Source organism: Carettochelys insculpta, chromosome 4 (assembly GCF_033958435.1).
Source record: "Carettochelys insculpta isolate YL-2023 chromosome 4, ASM3395843v1, whole genome shotgun sequence".
Lineage (NCBI taxonomy): Eukaryota > Metazoa > Chordata > Testudines > Carettochelyidae > Carettochelys > Carettochelys insculpta.
In genome coordinates this window covers 114,025,531-114,045,327 of record NC_134140.1, presented here as the reverse complement: position 1 = coordinate 114,045,327, position 19,797 = coordinate 114,025,531, and the positions used below count along the sequence as shown (strand labels likewise).

The 19,797-nt window shown below is 40.1% G+C and overlaps 1 protein-coding gene across 2 annotated transcripts in view; it reads left to right on the top strand.

Annotated features, from left to right (window-relative positions):
* Positions 1-19,797, top strand: part of DAPP1 (dual adaptor of phosphotyrosine and 3-phosphoinositides 1) — a 49,967-nt gene that overhangs the window by 26,023 nt on the left and 4,147 nt on the right. For both annotated transcript variants that reach the window (XM_074993527.1, XM_074993526.1), the window contains 6 exons: positions 6,905-7,035; positions 8,738-8,785; positions 11,390-11,452; positions 14,142-14,227; positions 15,132-15,219; positions 16,549-16,595. In XM_074993527.1, coding sequence (XP_074849628.1) covers positions 6,905-7,035; positions 8,738-8,785; positions 11,390-11,452; positions 14,142-14,227; positions 15,132-15,219; positions 16,549-16,595 — 463 coding nt within the window. The remainder of the gene's footprint in view (positions 1-6,904; positions 7,036-8,737; positions 8,786-11,389; positions 11,453-14,141; positions 14,228-15,131; positions 15,220-16,548; positions 16,596-19,797) is intronic.

Here is a 19,797-nt window from a genome sequence, read left to right as displayed (position 1 = left end):
ATTAACCCAGTCACAGGGTTTTAAGGTTTGTTTTAGAAATACAACTGTATGATGAACTATGCTTTGGATTACTAGTTTGCCAGACATGTTTTGATTTAAAGTGCAGGATGAGACTATTTCAATATAAACCCTACATTTTGGACTACGAGAACATTCTTATCTGACATCAGAAATATTTGAAAGGTTAAACTTGCTGATATATTTCAGATGACATAGAAAATTATGATTTTTCTTTCCTTCACTCCATGTGTTACATCCATTAGTAAATAAGGATTTGGTGCTACGTGATCTCTGCAAGCTGGATCCCTAGTGCTGAATGATGTGCATGGCAGTTGGCTTAAAACGCCCTAATCAGATTCTGCTAGCTCTGTGAAACCTCTCATCAGACAGAGCTATAGGCTGGAAATGGGTAGTCAAGTATCTTGCCAACAAGCTTATTCCCTTTCCACTTATCTCTCCTATATACAGGAAGAAAGAATTGGCACCACTGCTGATTTCACATCCTGATGTCAAATTATTTGAGCACAACTGTAATAAGCATGATTAATAATGATTAATGGGGGGTAATGGCTAATTGAAGGGAGCAAGGGCAGTAAGTGGTCTTGTGGTTGAACAGACTTGTAATACTTACCTTTTATCCATAAGAAGGCAAATGTCATTAGGGCAAGAGAGGTGAAGTATCTGGCCCAAGATCAGAAAACAGGTCAATGGCCAAAGCTGGGAACAGAATCCAGATCTGGCTTCCAGACCATGCTCTCCCTCAGTGATAGATAATGTGAGAACTTTGGCCCAGGCACCAGTGGACAGTAACTGTATAATCCATTTTTTTTTAAATGCTTGTAGGGGATGTTGGCAGAATTGGCAGCTCAACAATATGACCCAATAAACAAGGAACCCGGAATTATTTTGTTCTCTGGCTGTTTTATAAACAAAGGACTTCACAAGCACATGCTATTACCTACAAAGAAACAGAATCAGTTATAAAAGCTTCCCTCTTCCGATTATCATTTTCTTCCATTTAAAATTACAGTTAGTTTGGGCTCTGAAATGTGGCAGTGGTGCAGGAAAAATGTCAAAGCAGCTCATGGTTCTCAAGTGAATGTTCCATGTCCATGGGAAAGGAGGGTAGAACTTAGTGGCCAATCAACATGTTGGCAACAAAAATTTAAAAGTGGAAACTTTTGAAAATGTAAACGTGTGTGATAAGTGGTCATTATTACAAATTTCCCACCAAAAAAAAAAAGTTTCCATTTTCCAAAACTCAGCTTTTCATATCAATGAATTTTTTTCCATTTATAAACATAAATAAAATCACAGTGAAAAAACTGGGTACCTTTTATGTTTTAGATGAAGTTTTGCAAAGAGTTGTGAAAATATTTTAAAAAGGTACAGGTCTCATGGGGTAGCCATGTCAGTCTGTGTCTACAAAAAAACAAAGAATCCTGTGGCACCTGAATGAATAACTGATTTATTTGGGCATAAGCCATCATGGGTAAAACAGTCACTGTGAAATCTTATGTCATTTAGATGCTCTATGTTTCTGACTGTGAGCCCAGCGCAAGTGCTTTGTGATCTATCGATTAAAAGTTGCATAAAGCCCTGAGATCTGATGCATGTGATTTCTGTGCTGGGTTGGGGCTTAAACATTAGAATTCTAACTAGGCCTATTTCTGCCTATGGCTTCTTTAGTCATTGCAAGTAGCCACCCACACATGCTGATTTTTACTTCAGTGTTTCAGTGTGCACAAAAACATACAAAAAACCCACAAACACAAAACAAACAAATGTGGCTTTCTCAGCTATTTTCTGTAAGACTTTTTCTTGACTAGACAACTAGACTTGGTTACTGAAGTGAGCTTCTAAAACAAGGGAAGAAGCAACATGCTATCGTATTTCTGACTTCTTGCCAAACTGACATCGTCAAAAGGTTATTCTTTTCTGTTTGTTTGCTTCCTTTACCAGTTCCCAGCTGTTGTTTTTGGAACCCATGTATAAGCTTTGAGTCATTAGGAAGACATGAAAACCAATTTGGGGCTTTAATCAGCTGTAATTTCCAAGAATACAATCATATACTGATATTTTCCTCTTCTGTCAGTTTTCAGGCTATTCCTATTCATTGGAAAGCAGAATTATATCACCCACCTACCCCTAAAATGAAAGCCAAAACACATCACAAAAAAGGTCTTGGTACAGATTAGCTTGGCCATTTCTAGTTATGTATTTGCTGAATTACTCTACATAAAAAATATCATTATGGAAAAATCCTACAGAACTTAATAGAACATAATATTTTTACAGGCTGTTTGAACCAGCATGTGCCATTTGTGCCAAGTATATCAATAGTCTATGGAAGTTAATGCATTCTGTTTGGTTCTGTTGGCTTATTTCAAATAATAGCAAATTAGGGTCCTCTTGGATCCATTCTTATTAAATGCAAAAGCAGTTTTCCATGGAGCTGGTGAATATTAAGTTGACTATGACCCTGGACCTACACCACATAACTCAAGTAAAGCATATCACATTTGCATACTTCCCTGTACCTGTGATTAGGTGTCAGCTATTGACTTCAAATATTCTTCTTCCCGCAGCCCATCTCCTTGTGCAAAATAATTAGTCTATAGAATTTCACACATCATTTTGAAAGTTTATTGTGGATGGTCACTTTGATGAATTACCTTTGTGAGTTATCTGGTCTTAGAAAATTCATGTGGGTAGGGAGGAAACTTGGACCTGAAACACCAATCTAATTTTAGAGATCTCCTTTGCTAGTGTTTTGCTGGAAACATATACTGCCTGCTGTTTAATCATAGCTCCCTGAAGGTTAATCTGAATGGTGTATGTGTAACACTTGTCTACAACATCCTCTCACCCAGTGTTTCTTAAACTTTTTGAGAATACAGGACCCCAAATAATTTTTATGCAGAACACCTATGAAAAGTCTCTTAAAATATTATCAAACCACAATAAACACCCCCAAACAGCAACATAGATAGCAAAAACAAACTGAAATAATTTAATCAGGTATCATAGCAATGAAGTAGTAACATTGCATCTGGCTACAATAATAGAAAATATAGATTATCAGTGTATTTTTTCAAACACTTGCAGCACACCTGTGAGTTCATGGAACACCTGTGTACCGCGGTACATAGTTTGCCAAACATTGCTGTAACCAAGCAGCGATGTAGGGAGCAAGAATATCAATAAGACACTTCAGAAAAGGTGATTTCTCTAACCTAAAAACAAAGTTAAATAATTACTTTATAACTAAGTTGTAGTGTTAACTGGAACAAACTGACCAATAAAGTAATATGTTCCTTTATTACTGAAGCATGATCCACTAATTAATTAGGAGTCAAGGAAACTGGTTTCTATTCCTGACTTTATTGCTGATTCAGTATGTTATGGTGTCTGTTTCCTATCTATACAGTGGGAATAATAATGCTTATTTACCTTTATGAAGCACTTTGATATATAGAAAAAAATCTAAAAGGTATATTATTATTGCCTCACATTTATATATCAGCATGAGGCTGTGCCACATACTAAGGTATGAGAGAGAAGGGAAGTTCCCTTTCTGATGACCAAAGATTACTGATTCCTTTGCTTGAGATCAATAAAGTGCTTAGATATTATTCTTATAGTCCTGTTGGAGAAAGCACAGGCAAATAGCAGCATATCAGGTTCACCACTAGTAGACCCTGCCTCACAAGTTCTATCTAGCATACCTCTAGTCTCATTAGCTACTAGATCAGCTACTTGGTAACAGGATATAGTTAGTTATGGTAGCTGAGTCCAAGTTAAAAGCTAGGACTGTGGTTTAAAAGCCATGCTGAAAGAACTCTTCCTGAAAAGCAAAGTAAAAAGCCAAGGGGATCAGGGAAAGAAAGAGACAAACACTTACCCTCTAGAAAGCATACAACCAGCTACAGTTCACTACTTGTAGCCACAATAGGCTCCTGAATGTTGCAGCTTATTCCCCCCACCCCTTTGGTTTAAGGGCCTGGCTACAGGAGGGTGCATTCTGGGAATGAACATTATACAATGAATGAATCAAGTGTGGGGAAACACAGGTGTAACGAGCTATGCTGAAAGAAGACAGTGCAGCTTAAATAACAAAGGCTATGATTCTAAGACAAGTTAGGTTATTAACTTCCTAAAGACTGGATCTTAGGGTGAGACACCCATGAAGTCAGGCTGTTTACATGTTACACGTTATGTATGTTCTCCTATTCTGTTAAGATTGAATAATAAAAATCTGAATTTACTTTTGTTTTACCACTGCTTTTCTGCTTGTAAGTTTTGCTTTCTTCCTAAGCACTTTGCAAGCAGACAAACTGTAGCTGTGTCAGAGTCTTGCCCAGACAACAATCTTAAAAACCCCCCTCTTCAACACCCCAAACACAAATGGCCTCAGCTGCTTGCAGCTGCTCAGGGCTGTGATATCTCTTATAATGGCTCTCATAAGCCTTGATCCTGCAAAGATTTAATAACATGGTTAACTTTATATCCCAAGCAAACCTATAGATTTAAATGGGACTAACTGCCTTGTGTAAAAATGGGCCAGGTCAATTCTTAAAACGTTACCATTTTAGTATTGTTAAGCAAGAGTTAAATTTTGTACACAATGTTTGTACCCCCAAAATAGTTATAATTGCAGAAAAAAATGCTTTTGCTTGTACAGCTTGATTTGCTTGGGAACTGGTACAATGGTATGTCTGTTGCCAGTATAAGATTCAGCTACCTTAGGAGGATTTGCCTATATAGATATATAAACTAATCCTTTTCTAGTGTAGATGAGATCTTGGGATATTGGGAGTTGTATCTTGATGGGCTGAACTTCCTAGAAAGTTTGTCCAGGACACTGTGAAGCTCTTGTTGTTATACCCAGTCAGCTGGAACTAGACACAGAATGAAGCATTCTCTTGCACACGTTAAGCACTGAGTGAGCGCTGACTTTAGGCATGTGCATTTGTGTCTGCAGGATTGGGACTTTAAGCAGAAGCTGGGTCTCTTAGTGCCCTCTCCAGGCACTGGGTCAGCTGACAGTGCCTCTTCTAGCAGCAATCTGAGTTTTCCTTGTGGATCTTCAGTCCAAGTCTTCATTAGTCTTAATGTTGCTTAGCTTGTGAGAACCGATGATCACAAGCTCATGAGGACACAACCCATCAAGTTTCAACAAGGGAGATGAAACAACAGCTATATTAACATATACTAAATAGAGGGAAAGTGTCAAAAAGGTCATTTGCATGCAGTCTGTTCCTCTGTCACAAATAGAAAATGAGCATTTAGAAATCAACAACCACCACCTGGCCTTTTAGCTACCACAGCATTCATATATTCTAAAGCTAAGATTGTATTTAGTGAGGAAGCCTGATAAACATAGACTCTAAATCTGCTCTGATAATGAGCATGGAGCATTTACAATCTTCCCTAAATTGCTTATCAAAGGTGGGTCATCTTTGTTATTCCCATTTTGCAACAAGAAAAATCAAAGCCCCATGAGATGAAGCCATTTGCCCAATGCCACACAGTAGGTCAGGAGCAGAGCCCGGCCCCTAATTACAGCCTTAAGGTGTGCCATTGGGATCCCAGCTATGGGACCATTCTGTCCCCTCTTAACTGTGCACAAAAGAGTGAAGCGAACATCTCTTTGCACTGGACTTCAGTGTGGGTTCCTTATAGGTCTGTACACTGAGTTTGGAGGCTTAAGAAAGGCACAATGTATTTATATGCAGCTGTGAAAATTCCAAGATACTGGGCTTAGCTATTGCGTGAAACACAGCATAGGTGCTTGATAGCCACCAAAGCCGTATGTTGTGTGTCTACCCCAAGTATCTTCATATTAATGGGTGAGCAAAAGCGGATTCAAACTACAGCCCTAAAGGGAACAAAGACAACATCCTTTCCTCGCCTCCTGAAGGTGTGACAGTTCTGTGCTTTGCATTCTTGGCTTTTCTACTCGTATCACATTAGGGAGGAGGTTGATGTGCAAGTCTGCATGAAGGCAGGTTCAAAAGTTCAGGCCTGGTCTGCAGTTAAAACTTACCCCAGCTTAGCTCAGTCAGTCAGTGGTGCGGAAGCATGATAGCTTTGCTGACAAAAACTCCAGCACAGGCTCAACTATGGCATCAGAAAAGGACTTCTTAGCTGATTTGGGGAGATGGTGCTCCTACACCAGCAGATAGTCCTTCTGCTGGGGCATTATGCAGCTACACTAGGGGCCTCAGCTGATATGACTAAGTCAGCATAAATATGTTGGCTTCAGCTCTACAGTGTAGCCATAACATTAGCGACTGCTTGAAGGAACAGAAGAGACAAGGTTCAGTTGGGCACCCACAGGAGAGCAGAGGTTTTCCGACACAGCCGACCCAATGCAGTTCCACTAGGTGCGGGAGACTGGCTGGATTTGGGTAGCCCATACAAGAGCCCCTGATTTACATGCCCAGGGGAATAAAATCCAGGACTTCTCAGGAGCAGGGCAGGGCAGAGTCAAGGGTGAGAATGATCGACTCTAGTCAGGTAGAACCACCACTGAACAAATACGCCAATCACTGCCTATAGCCACTCTGCAGTTTGTGGGGAAGGATTTTTGTCCCCTGCAGAAGACTTTATAGGCTACTTAGGCTGGGCATTTTGGAAATGATGTGCCTCATTTTATCAATAATTTGAGTGTCCTTTATGATATAAAGTCGTCTTATCCTCTGACCTGTGTGTATTAAAATTCCTCTCTTCTGTTAGGACCTGAGAACAGAGGAGTGCTCCAGAACTCTATGGAATACTGTTCATGACTTCTGTGCATTCTTACCTTTAAATGGGAAATATGTTTTAAAATCACACAAACAGATAGCTGGGACAATCACTCACTTTGTCAGGTCACTCACTAGTGCTATCTTTCATTCAGGAACGCTAATTGTACTGAAACATCCATATCCCCGGAAAGTGGAAGAACCTTCTATTTATGAATCTGTCCGGGTTCACACTGCAATGCAGACAGGAAAAACTGAAAATGACCTTGTTCCAAGCGCTCCATCGGTAAGTTAATTTTGTACTCTGAAGTTGGAATGTAACATGACAAGCAAACGGCATCCTGGAGCACGCACTCTTGTTCTGCCCTTTAAAAAATTATTAGAGTCAAGAAAATAATCCTGGTGGTGCATAAGGATCTTTCCACCATAACCATCAAAAAATCAGCAGTGCTGAGCATTAGAAAATGCTGAAAAGAGAGCCGTCATATGCAAATCATTCCAGTCAAACTAAAATTATTTTTAACCCTTGAAGAACCAAGCACATTAACTGCTATACTTTCAGAATATTAACTTTAACAAGATTTGAAACTAGTTTTTTACAAAAGATGACAGGCAAAATGATTAAATGATGAAATATATCCCAGAATACTCAAGAAGCTGATTGAGGAGATACATGATCCATTGGCAATTACCTTTGGAAACTCGTGATCTATGGGAGAGATTCCAGAGAAGTGGAAGAGGGCAGATAGAGTGTCCATCTATAAAAAGGGGATAAGGAAAACCTGGGGAATTATAAACTAGTGAACTCAACTTCTGTACCCAGAAAGATAAAGGAGCAAATAATAAGGCAATCAATTTGCAAACACCAAGAAAATAGGAAGGAGTTAAGTAACTGTCAACATGGATTTGTCAGGAACAGGGGTCAGCAACCAAAACAGCACTAAGAGCCATTTTTTTTTAATTCAGTAAAAGCTCAGTAATTCAAGAGCAGCAATGCATGTGAATAGGAGATGGTCCTTAATAAATAACATCAACCCATACTTTTTGTATGCCTTCTTTTAAGAACAGCGCACACACAAAGATTTGTAATGTGATACATGTTTACTGCAAGATGTTCACGGTTTATTTAAAACAGTTTATATTTTTTGCTTTAACAAAGTTCTTAAAGAGCTTCATGTGGCTCTGGAACTGCACGTTGCAGACCCCTGGTCAAGAACAAATCATGTCAAACCAACCTAATGGCTTTCTTTAGCAGAGTAACACCTTGTGGTAGATGAGGTATAGCTTGACTTCAGTAAGGCTTTTCACATTGTCTCAAATGACCTTCTCAGAAATAAACCTGGGAAATATAGCCTAGATGAAGCTTCTGTAAAATGGGTGCATAACTGGTTAGAAAACCATTTCCAGAGAGGCTGTGTCTACACTACAGCCTATGTCAGCAAAACTCCCTGTCACATTCTTTTGTGTTACACAATGTTCTGTACACACTCTGCTCATCTTTAGTTGAAAGAGCTTTTGTTACATATAGAGACTATTTAACTAAAGAAAAAGTGTCCCAGCTCTTTGCTTTTTTAATTTTTTTTTCCAGAACAGTCTACATGGATAATCCCAAGATTTATTACATTACGTAGGTATTATGGCATATGGCAGCTAGGTAGTAAAGTAAATGAAGTAAAGTAAAGGAAAGGAAGAAAAATGACTTTATTTTTATGTATATTTTACTGACTTTGTATTATTATATACTTGGAGACGGAATAGACTCTGGCCTACACATACTCACAAAGGACCAATCTGAAACCTGACCTTGAGGGCAATTTCATCCACACTATGGGGATATCACAGAACCTGCACAAGGATAAGATGAGTTGTGGTGGGAGGGATCTGCAGAATGAACTATAGTTTGATTTGGTTTTGCTCATAATGAAAAGGAACAAAACATAAATACACCTCAACCTTTAAGTGTGATCCCTTTCCTTGTTTCTTTGCAGCTTGGTACAAAAGAAGGATACTTGATAAAACAAGGCAGAATAGTAAAGGTAAGAAAAAATGTTCTCTGGTTAAATATCCTGTATACAGGAATTAAAAATACATCTTTATGGCAAAACAAACTCTGGCAAGTGAAAGTGTAAAAGTATAATTAGGCGGATAAAAAAAAGAATCTTAAAAGCAGTCAACAAATGACACAAAAACTAACAGATGTTTCAAGTACATCAGGAGCAGACTGCCTCTCAACAAATGGTGGGGCCATTGAACAACTGAGGTGCTAAAGGAGCACTCAAGAAAGACAAGGCCCTTATGGAGAAGCTAAATTAATTCTTTGCTTTGGTCTTCACTACAGATGATGTGTGGGAGTTTCTTGTGCTGGAGCCATTCTTTTTAGGTGACAAACCTGAGGAAATCTCCCAAATAGAGTTGTAAATAGAGGTGGTTTTTGAATAAATTTATACATTTGTAATAAGTCTCCTGGACCAGATTGCATTCATCCATGTGTTCTGAAGGAACCCAAATATTAAATTTCAGGACCAGTAACTGTGGTATATAATCTATTGTTTAATTCGGTCTCTGTATCTGATGATCAGTAGTAACTAATGTGAGAACATTTTTAAAAAAAATTAAAGTGATCCTGACAGTTACTGACCAATAATCCTGGCGTCTGGGCCAGGCAGACTAGTTGAAACAGTAGTAAAGAAGAGGATTAGCCAATGTATAGATGAATGCAGGTATGTTAGGGAAGAAGCAACATGGCTTTTGTAAAGGAAAATCATGCCTCACCAAGCTATTAGATTTCTTGAGGGATAGTTAATAAACATGTGGGTAAGGGTGATACGGTGTTCTTGGACTTTCAGAAAGCTTTTGACAAGGTCCCTCATAAAAGACTCTTAGCAAACTAAGTAGGCATAGGATAAGAGGGAAAGTCCTTTTATGGATCATAACTGAGGCTAGGGTTTTCACAATGGAGAGAGGTAAACAGCAGAGTTCAAAAGAGACCTTTACTGGGACCAGGGCTGGGCAACACGTTCATATATGAGCAGGGAAAAGAGAGTAAACTGGTGAGCTGGGAAAGTTTGCAGATGGTAAAAATTTACATCGGGTAGGTAAGTCCAAAGGTATCTTACAAAACTGGATGAATGGTCAAGAAAATAGTGGATGAAATTTGATGTTGGTAAGTGCAAAGTAATGCACATTGGAAAGCATAATCAGTACTACACATACAAAATGATGAAGCCTAAATTAGCTATTACCACTCAAAAAAGCGATATTGGCTTCTCTGTGGATAGTTCTCTGTAAACATCTGCTCAATGTACACAGGCAGGCCAAATAAACAAAAAAAACCCACACAACACCTAACAGAATGCTAGGAACCATTAGGAAAGATATAGATAAAAAGATTGAAAATACAATAATGCCACTATATAAAGTCAGCGTAAGCTCACACCTTGAACACTGCAAGTCATTCTGGACACACCAGCTCAAAAAGATATGTTACAACTGGAAAAATACAGAGAAGGGTAACAAAAATGCCTAGAGGCATGGGACAGTTTCCATATGAGGAGAGACTCAACTGGGGCTGTTGAGCTGGGAAAAGAGATGACTGACGGAAGATATGATAGTGGTGAGTAAAAATGGAGAAAATGAAGAAGGATGTGCTATGTGCCTTTTGACATCACACACAAACCAAGGTCAAATTAATAGGGTACAGTTTTAAAACAAAAATAAGGAAGTACGTCTTCACACAACACACAACCAACCTGTGGAACTTGTTCCCAATAGATGTTGTGAAGGCTAAAACGATAACTGGAATCAAAAAAGAATTAGGTGAGTTCATGGCAGCTAGTTCTGTAGCCAAGATGGTCAGGAGTGGAACTCCATGAAGCTTGGGTTGGATGACAAGGAATAGATCCCTTGATAAATGTTCCTATTCTGCTCACTCCTGCTGAAACATCTGGCACCAGGCACTGTCAGAGACAGGATACTGACCTAGTTGGACCAATGGGCTGACCCCATATGGCCATTCTTATGTCTTTGATTGCTTCCTGTCAGTGAGTTGCTCAAAGGTCGATTTCATTGGCTTGACATTAAATTATGTAATATATACATATTTGTTCACTGAAGCTGTTCAGAAAACCACACAATAGGAAGCCCCTTGATATAATCGACCAATCTGGACCCTAAGGTCTATCAGTACAAGGGAACCTGTGACATAAAGTCTCAAGTTCTGGGCTTCCCCAGCAGTGTTAATCTGAGAGGCAGATACTGGGCCTTTTCAGGCCAGGGGTCATGGGCAAGCTAGCTAACCTCTCTGAACCCCGATTTTCCCATCTGCAAAATGGTGATAAAACTTATTCCTTGTTAAGAACTTTTTGAGCCTTAAGAAGAAAGTGTAAGGTAAGTAATGTTATAATCAAGTGGTCAAAGGCTCCCTTTGAATGCATCTGATTCCGATTTTATTTTATCTAGTGTCCATGTTAACTTTTGGAATGATAGTTTAATTTAGTATAGGACACTTTGAATACACACAGAGCTTCTTTAAGAAACAAAATGGTTTCAAAGAAAAGGTTGTTTGATTATCTCTGCTGTGCTTTTTACTTTATTTTAAAATCCTCAAAAAGACCCATTTGCTTGCTTTCTTGATTTCTCAGAGTTGGAAAACAAGGTGGTTTACATTGTCCAGGAATGAACTTAAATATTTCAAAGACCAGATGGTGAGTAAGACATTGTAAATTGACATAGTATAAAATTATCAGATCTCAAGTAGGGCCTGGTCTTGAGAACATGTAAATCCTTTGGAATTCATCAGGAGCTGTAGGTGCCCAGCCTTTCTCAGGATGGCTCTAATATAGATCAGTTCCCCTATTTAAACCCCTGCCGTGCCCTGGCTCCTGACTTCATGGTTTTCACACATGCCATGGTTCCACTTGTGGAAATCATGCATGTTTTTAGCCATCACATGCCATGTGATGACAGGTTGATTCTGCTCCCAATGAAGTCAACAGTAGTTTTGCCATTTAGAGAATAATTGTAAATATTATAACCTAGTAGGTGTTTAATCTAATCATTCACCATAACCCCATATAAAGCTGCTCTTTATGGTATATTTGAAATTGCCTTGTTCAATCTACTTTACATTTGAGAAACAATGTGTGGTATTGGGGACTGTGCCTTCAAGGGCTGAGTTTCTGAGAGAGTGAGTGGGGACAGTAGACAGGGACCTTCTTGTTCTTATGTGCAGCCAGGTGGAAACAGACAGAAAAAAGCAGATCTTTTATTTACAAGTCCTTCCTCAGGGAGTGATCATTGAACATTACGATGGAACTTGCACTTGAGGATGTTGTTCCACAAACTAGCTGCATTATTATTGGGACACTTTACCTGATATTCAGGGTTTATTGTCCTTTCCTCAATTTCACCCCATTTTTGAGTTACACAGCACCTTTTTCCCCTTTTGGCATTCCTGCTTTCCAAGCATTTATTTTCCATTGCTTTGTTTTGCATAACTTTACCCCAGATATAACAGCCTTTAGCAGATGTACTTCATCTTTTGCCTAAGTTGCTAACCTTGTTAAGCCCTTTTATGTAATTTCTATCTTCTTGCTGGTGTTGCAACACATCCCAGGTTAGCATCCCCTGCAACAGTAAGAAACAGTTTACCCCTTGCACTCCCTTCATTCAAGTTCATTAAGAGCGATATTAAATAAGAGCAACACAACACTGAACTAGAGGTCAGCTCAGGCCTCATTTTATAGTTCCCTGAACCTAGCTGAGCCTATGCAGATAAGTCATTTTCACCCTGAACCTGTGCAATTGCTGCCATTGCTGCCTTAGTATAAGGGCCAGGCCAGGTGGGAGCCTCCTGCTCCATACACCTCATACCAGTGATACGTCAGCAGCCTCTGTCTGCCTGTGGAGTGCAAGGTTGGTAGCTACGTAACAAGGTCTGCCAAGCCTTGAGACTTGGTTGTGCTATGTGTGCTCCAGAAGAGGGGCTGCAGCTTGTTGGCACATGCAATCCACAGCACACGCCATGCAGTGAGGCAGCGGCTGCTGGCAGGAATGGGGCATGCAGTGTTGGCATGCTGACCCTTTGGGCAAGAGGTGAGTAGAGCCTGCCCAAAGTGACTGAGCCCAAGAAGGGCAGATTGTCGTCATACCTGACGTGACCCAAACCTCACACTTGTAGTCAGGTTCTGTTGGATGTGTGTCAGGTTGCAAGGCTATACCGTGGGCCTCTTCCTCACAGCTCACGACACTGGCAGTTATAATGACCATTTATGGTTCTTCAACCAATTTTCAGTCCCTGTCTTCATATTCAAGGCCATTTGAATGAAGTTTCCAGGAGAATTCTTCATAAGGCATCAAGATAAATCTGGAATAAGCATTGCCTCCTGGGGAGGAGCATTAGAAATATCATTGTTCTGGGTCGTGTGGGGATATCTGTGGACAAGGAACTATTGTGTGCGAAAAACCAAACACCAACTTACTGATTGACAAGTTGGCATATTTCTCCACACAAATGGCTCTTCTGTAGCTAGTGGGTAGCTAAGGCCTCAGAGCAGTTATGTGCCTTGAGGGGAAAAGAAGAAAGCGACATGTATGTCATGCTCATCTCTTCAGTCAGCAAGCCAGAAAACCAAGGCTGCTCTGTAGGTCCCCTTACAACAAGCTGACCCAACAAGGACTGATCAAGCAGTGTGGAAAAGTCAAAGACCTGGGAGGATGTTTGACTGTAAAGCTTAGGCATTTTTCAACTGCAGTGACACAAACACCTATACATTTGCTCAAAGAAACATAAAACACGCATTACTCCAGCCACAATCAGCCAAAGAGCAACCTCATGTGTTGAAATAGTTGCTTTCCTTTGCCTTTTTGTTTCTCGTCTTACCCAGATTCACTCCTTTTAGTATGCTGAGGAATTAACTCCCTCACAGGTGGGCTAAGCTCTGCCTTTTCCTCTAACAAGTGTAATTTTTTCCTGCCATCATGGGACATGTAGTTGCCAAAACACCCTCTTTCCCACTTCAGCAGAAGCCCCCCTTTGGTTGGAAACTATATGAAAATCTTTGTTATGTTAGTCACAGAATTGGCAACTCTAGCCTTGCACATCTGCCCGTATTACCTTCCGCTGGCAGTATCCTGCTGTGATCAGACTAGCCCTACATTGAAAGGGTATGTTCCTGTTCCTTGTTCTCATATTCAGCAAAATTCTGCTTTCCGATACACCGCTGTCTGTGTGGCATCAATACAGTTACTCTGCATTTACTCCACCATAACTGAGAGCAGAATCTGCCTCCTTACCACTTGATAGGTGTGGAAAGAGAGGCCTTGGATTGAGGTCACCTACTCTTTTTCTTCTGGTTTCATACAGTCTTGCTTTTAAAACATTTTATTTTCAAGTCCACAGAACCAATTCGGGCACTAGACTTAACAGAATGCACAGCAGTGCAATTTGATTACTCACAGGAACGAGTCAACTGCTTCTGGTAAGCTGCAGTCCCAATGAACTCTTGATTATTTTTTCCCCCTAGCATTTCTGAAAGCCCTAATATACTCAGGAAACATTGATTTGTTATTGACATCCATCTCTGACAAGCACCTGATGATAAGGAGGAAAACGAGAAGTTTTGTGGCGCCCTATAGACTAACAGATCTTTTGGAGCATGAGCTTTGGTGGGCAAAGACCCACTTTGTAGATTCAGATGCACATGTAGATGCATCTGACAAAGTGGGTCTTTGCCCACGAAAGCTTATGCTCCAAAACATGTTAGTCTATAAGATGCCACAGGACTTTATGTTGTTTTTTGGGATACAGACTAACACGGCTACCCCTCTGATACTTGATGATAAGGGGTGAGCGTTATAGAGTGTCTCCCACTCTTATTTTATCCATGTATCTCAATCAGTTCTCTTGACCAATTCTACACAGTGCCCCAAGAATTAATGCTTTAGTTAAAATACTTGTTTGGCTGTGGGATTAATGCATCGAGTCCCATGTCCATTCAGAAAACTGAATTCACAGGGTGAGCAGGTGGTGTAACTCTTAATGAGATTATACCACAGTCTGTGAATTTAACCATGGTTATTTTTGAGGGCTACAAGAAAGCTGTCCCTACTCACTTATGCAAAACACAATTCATTTATATATACTGGCCAGGAGCAATGTACTAACAATACCTCATCAAGAACTGAATTGGGAAGTAGTTCTGGCTAAGCAGGTTAAGCTGCACTGCAGGCAGGGTGTGAGCCATTAGCCTCACAGCTGTAGTATCACTCCAGCCTGAAATCTCAATAATAACTGGTTGGTACCAATGGGAGAGGGAGCACTGCTATGGTGTACTGATTGTGCTAATGGATTATGATGCAGTTTAATTTAGGTTTTCTTTACAGTTTAGTGTTCCCACTAAGGACATACTACCTATGTGCAAAGACTGGCATAGAAGCTGATGAGTGGATTAAGATACTGCGATGGAAGCTGGTAAGGAGCTGGTGTGTTAAATGGCAACGTGGGCCAAAGGCTAATATCACTGACTTAGCATGCCAAAGACTAGACAAGCATTTGTTGGCTCTTTCCTGTATTTACGCATGTAACAGATAGATGCATTTACCATAATGATGCATTAATGCCAGGCCTGAGCAAATTGCCTTGCCCTCATTGAAACTATCTAGCCTTGTCCATTTTGAATCACTATAGACCAAATGAAACAAAACAGCAGAAAGGTAGCACTTTAAAGACTAACAAAATCATGTATTTGGTGATGAGCTTTTGTGGGACAGACCTACTTCTCCACTTCTCTGGTACAATGGGGCTGCTGTTATTGGTTTGTGTCTAAGAAGTATTTGATTAGTAATAAAATATTAAGACGTGTATACAGCATAGTACCTTTAAAAGCACATCTGCCATATGGGAAGGGAGTGTTGGGTTTTTTTAATCCAGGATCTTTATATTGGAATTCCCCTGCATGTCTGGAAATATCTAAGAGGGCAAAACTAGGTAGACTAGCTCTACAGTTTGAAATCGTTGCATCAAGATACACACACAAAGCTGGTTAAGCATTTTGAATGTGCATATTCTACACTCTACAGTAGTTTTTTTTTTTTTGAGTGCCGTATGTGTTCATAGTCATGTACAAAACACAAAGGCTGGGTCTACACGTGCCCCTTCCTTTCGAACGGGGCATGTTAATGAGCAGGTTTGAAATATGCTAATGAGGTGCTGCAATGACTATGCAGCACCTCATTAGCATAATGGTGGCCGCGGCGATTTGAAAGTGTGGCTTTTCGAATCGCGTGCCGCCCGTGGAGACGGGACCTTCCAAAAGGACCCCCCCCCAGTTTTTGAAAGCCCTTCTTCCAGGGATTTCAAAAACTGCGGGGGGTGTCCTTTCAGAAGGTCCCATCTCCACGGGCGGCACGCGATTCGAAAAGCCGCACTTTCGAATCGTCACGGCCGCCATTATGCTAATGAGGTGTTGAATAGTCATTGCAGCGCCTCATTAACATATTTCAAACCTGCTCATTAACATGCCCCTTTCAAAAGGAAGGGGCGTGTGTAGACCCAGCCAAAGTGTCATGGCCCACGCGCCAAAGGAATTTTTTACCTAGATTGTATTTAATAGAGGACAACACTGAAAGCATGAACTGGGTGATCAGTGAAGAGTCAAGAAGGCAGGACAGTGTATTATGAATCCAACTTGCTCAAAAAAAAAATCAGCAACTAGTGTTTTACCTATTTAACCAATTTTTATTTTCTTTGATATCTCAACTAGCCACATATGACTAAATAATGGATTGTCTTTTGTTTCAGTCACAAATAAGAAAACAACAGGACCAGCGTGATGCCACCTCTAATCAGTAATTATTCCTCTAAACAAATTTCCTCAGTGAGTTGTAGTTTCCAGCATTTAAGAGTCACTTCCCGATGAGGATAGCTCCAGCCCACCCATTACTTACCGTGAACATCTATGTACTTGCGTCATATACAGGATTAATGCTAAATGGACACTTACAGAATGTGAAATGTCATCTCTGAAAACAGATGCATCCTAACAATGCTGGTTCCTTACCAGTGCACATTCTTAACGCACGTTTAATTGAGCCACTTAGTCTGTTTACTAATATATCACAAAAAAGTTCAGTAGATGAAGCTTTTGGTATAGGCGTAAAGCACTTTCATGTTAGCTTCTTCGAACTTCTGTAATACATACATAACTACCTACTAGCAACAGCTGTTGTGAATGGTTTAGCTTACTCAGGTGAAATCAGCCTTATTCTGGAAACTTTAAATATTGCTTTTGCATTGTGTTTTAAGGATGGCCTTAAAGGACAATTCTGTCATCAAAGAAGATTTTTTTTTTTCATATTGACGTGAAACTGACTAAAGTATATTCTTCTAATATAAGTCCCTATTACATGGAAAATATAAACTAAATATTTGTAAAGTCCAGTGTCAAAGTGGGCGATGAATAATACATAACTTTGATATACGACACTAGCTTGTGATTTGGTCCAACATTTTGGCAGTGGTAGTTGCAACTGTGTGTTGTGTAGATAGCCTTTCTTTCTGTTAAACAGAACGTGTATTACGGAAATGTATTATATCAAGAGCATCCTTGCTTATACTCGGGGTGAAAAGGGCACATGGGAATTGGATCCCACCTTCTCCATTTTTTGTACATAGCTGAAGAAAGTAATCCCAGCATCCCTGAAAAGAGGCCAGACTATTCTGCAGCAGTGGTGGAAAACCTGCAGCCCATTGATGTTTTATTTATGGCCCACAAGACATTTTGTTTACTATTGCACATGCACAGGGTTGCCAGATTCTGCTAGTTTCCAACTACGGTCTTTTCCTACCCCTATTATTAAAGTAACATGCCTGTAAAGCAACAGCATGTGAAGTGAGGTGCGGGCTGCTCGCAAACATTAACTTGGAGAGCTGTGTACTCCCTGTGCATCCACTGAGAACACTGCTATGTTTCAATGAGGACACCTGCAAATTCTAGGTACGCAAGTGCATTCAGCAAAACTTGCGTATCTGAGAGACTGTCTTAGTTATAACAATCTTGCGGCTCACTGAGATGAAGGAGGGCCACTCATGGGGCCCACTCACTGGCCTAGACTTCCCATCACTGCTCTACAGACAGCAGAGCTCTTGGGCTCCATTGGGTATTCAGTGGGAGTCTAGCAGGGTGAGGTCCCCTTCACTCACCCACATGAAGAAGATTTAAATTTTTGACATTTCTGCTAGAAGCGTCTCCTTGATTAGCATTGAGAGTGTACAAGGAGAAGCTATTAATTGTGTGCCTTAGGGGACAAGATAAAGAGCTAAGAGATGTTACATTCTGGCACTGAGTTATAAAGCACTAGGCAGCTAGCCAGACAAAGAAGGCAGAGATCATGCATTTGTTCTGAAAAACCAAATTTTCTTGACTGGTAGCCACTCAAAAATGTTTTACATTAGACAAAGCCATGCTATATTCTCCTGCCCTAGAAGCTGCTTTGGCATTCTTTAAATAAAGCTTGCACTCCAACCAGTTTAATTTTCTATAGCTGCCTTTACTGTGTCTAGAGAGGTACCTGAGCCTGGCAAAATAATCGACTTCATTATGAGAGATGAAAGAGCCAGACTGTAATTACAGGACAAGTATGTTCTTTTAATTTAGATGTTCACATTATTTGGTGAGTGCTTTTGTGTAGATGAAATATTTTAAAGTGTGCATAAATACAGTTTTACTGTACCATTAAGAGTCTTTTTGAACACAGATTTCTGATGCCTGAAGTCAAAGATGTTAGCAGAATGATGCCAACATGCAACAGAGTTTTATAAAATAATTAATTATTTTCCATCCATTTTGTCTGCCCCCCAAATTATTAAGCAATAGGACCACTGACGAGAGCTTTTGGAATGAATGAATCTGTTATATGATAACTGCAGCAGAGTTCAATAGAGCCAACATTAGAGATTCCCCCTCTACTAATAGGTAGGAAAATCCTCTTTGAAGTCAAATCATTCGCAATTCAAGCTTCTTTGCATGATAAAAGGCCTGGTCACAGAATATTTGAAACAAAATTAGGATACACACACTCTTACAAACAAACACAAATTGAAGACAGGCTAGAATACAGCTTGCTGCTTTTCTCCTGGAGTGTCAAACAGGATGTTACACTGGTTGATCAAGAGTCTACCCTGGCCGATTAGTTTCTAGGTTGAATTTAAAGTGTTTGCCTTATTATATTAAGGCTGTAGATGTTTTAAGACTAGACTACCTGAAAAACTGCCTCTTCCATTGGATACTTCTACAGTTACAGACAGCAAAAGCTGGGGCTTCTGAATTTAAGAACTTTAAAGAAGAGGGAAGCTAGCAAGGCATTCACTATAAAGGTTCTTCCATTATAGAATTCATAGGCCTGTAGACTACAGCCCAAATGTGATCACTTTAGAAATATGCTGTAAAAGTTCATATTTTTCTGTTTGGGTAGCTGGAGAGGCAATGAGCTGAGGGACACAAGGAGTGAGTGCTAAGGTGATTTTTTTTGGGAGGGGGTGGGAGGGGAAGGGGTGGAGGAGTTGAGACATAAAAGGTCCTCTCAGGCCATCCTCAGTTCTGAAGTGGCATTCTAGTAAGAGTTACTAGAGCAGATAAAGCATTACCACTAACTTATTCGAAAGTACAAGAAAAGACAAAAACATAGGCAACAGTGCCATCTGCTTTAAAATCATAAATCCCACATCAATATACAAAGTTTTGCTTTAAAACAAGTCATTATACAGTAGGGTCTCACCATTCACAGGTGTCACAAATTCGCAAATTCAATTATTGCCGAGTGGCCTCACTTCCCTGGGCCTCCGGTGCCAGGAACTGCCACCGCTTCCCTGGGGCTCTGGAGCAGGAGTGCCAGCAGCTGCCACTTCCTGGGGCTCTAAGCCTCACCCCCCACATTGCCCAAAGCCATTTTTTTACTTACAGAAAACCAACACACAAGCAGAAGTTGACCTATGAGTGTAAATGATGCAAGTTTTTATAAAAATGAAGATGTTCCAAAAAAAACGAGAATT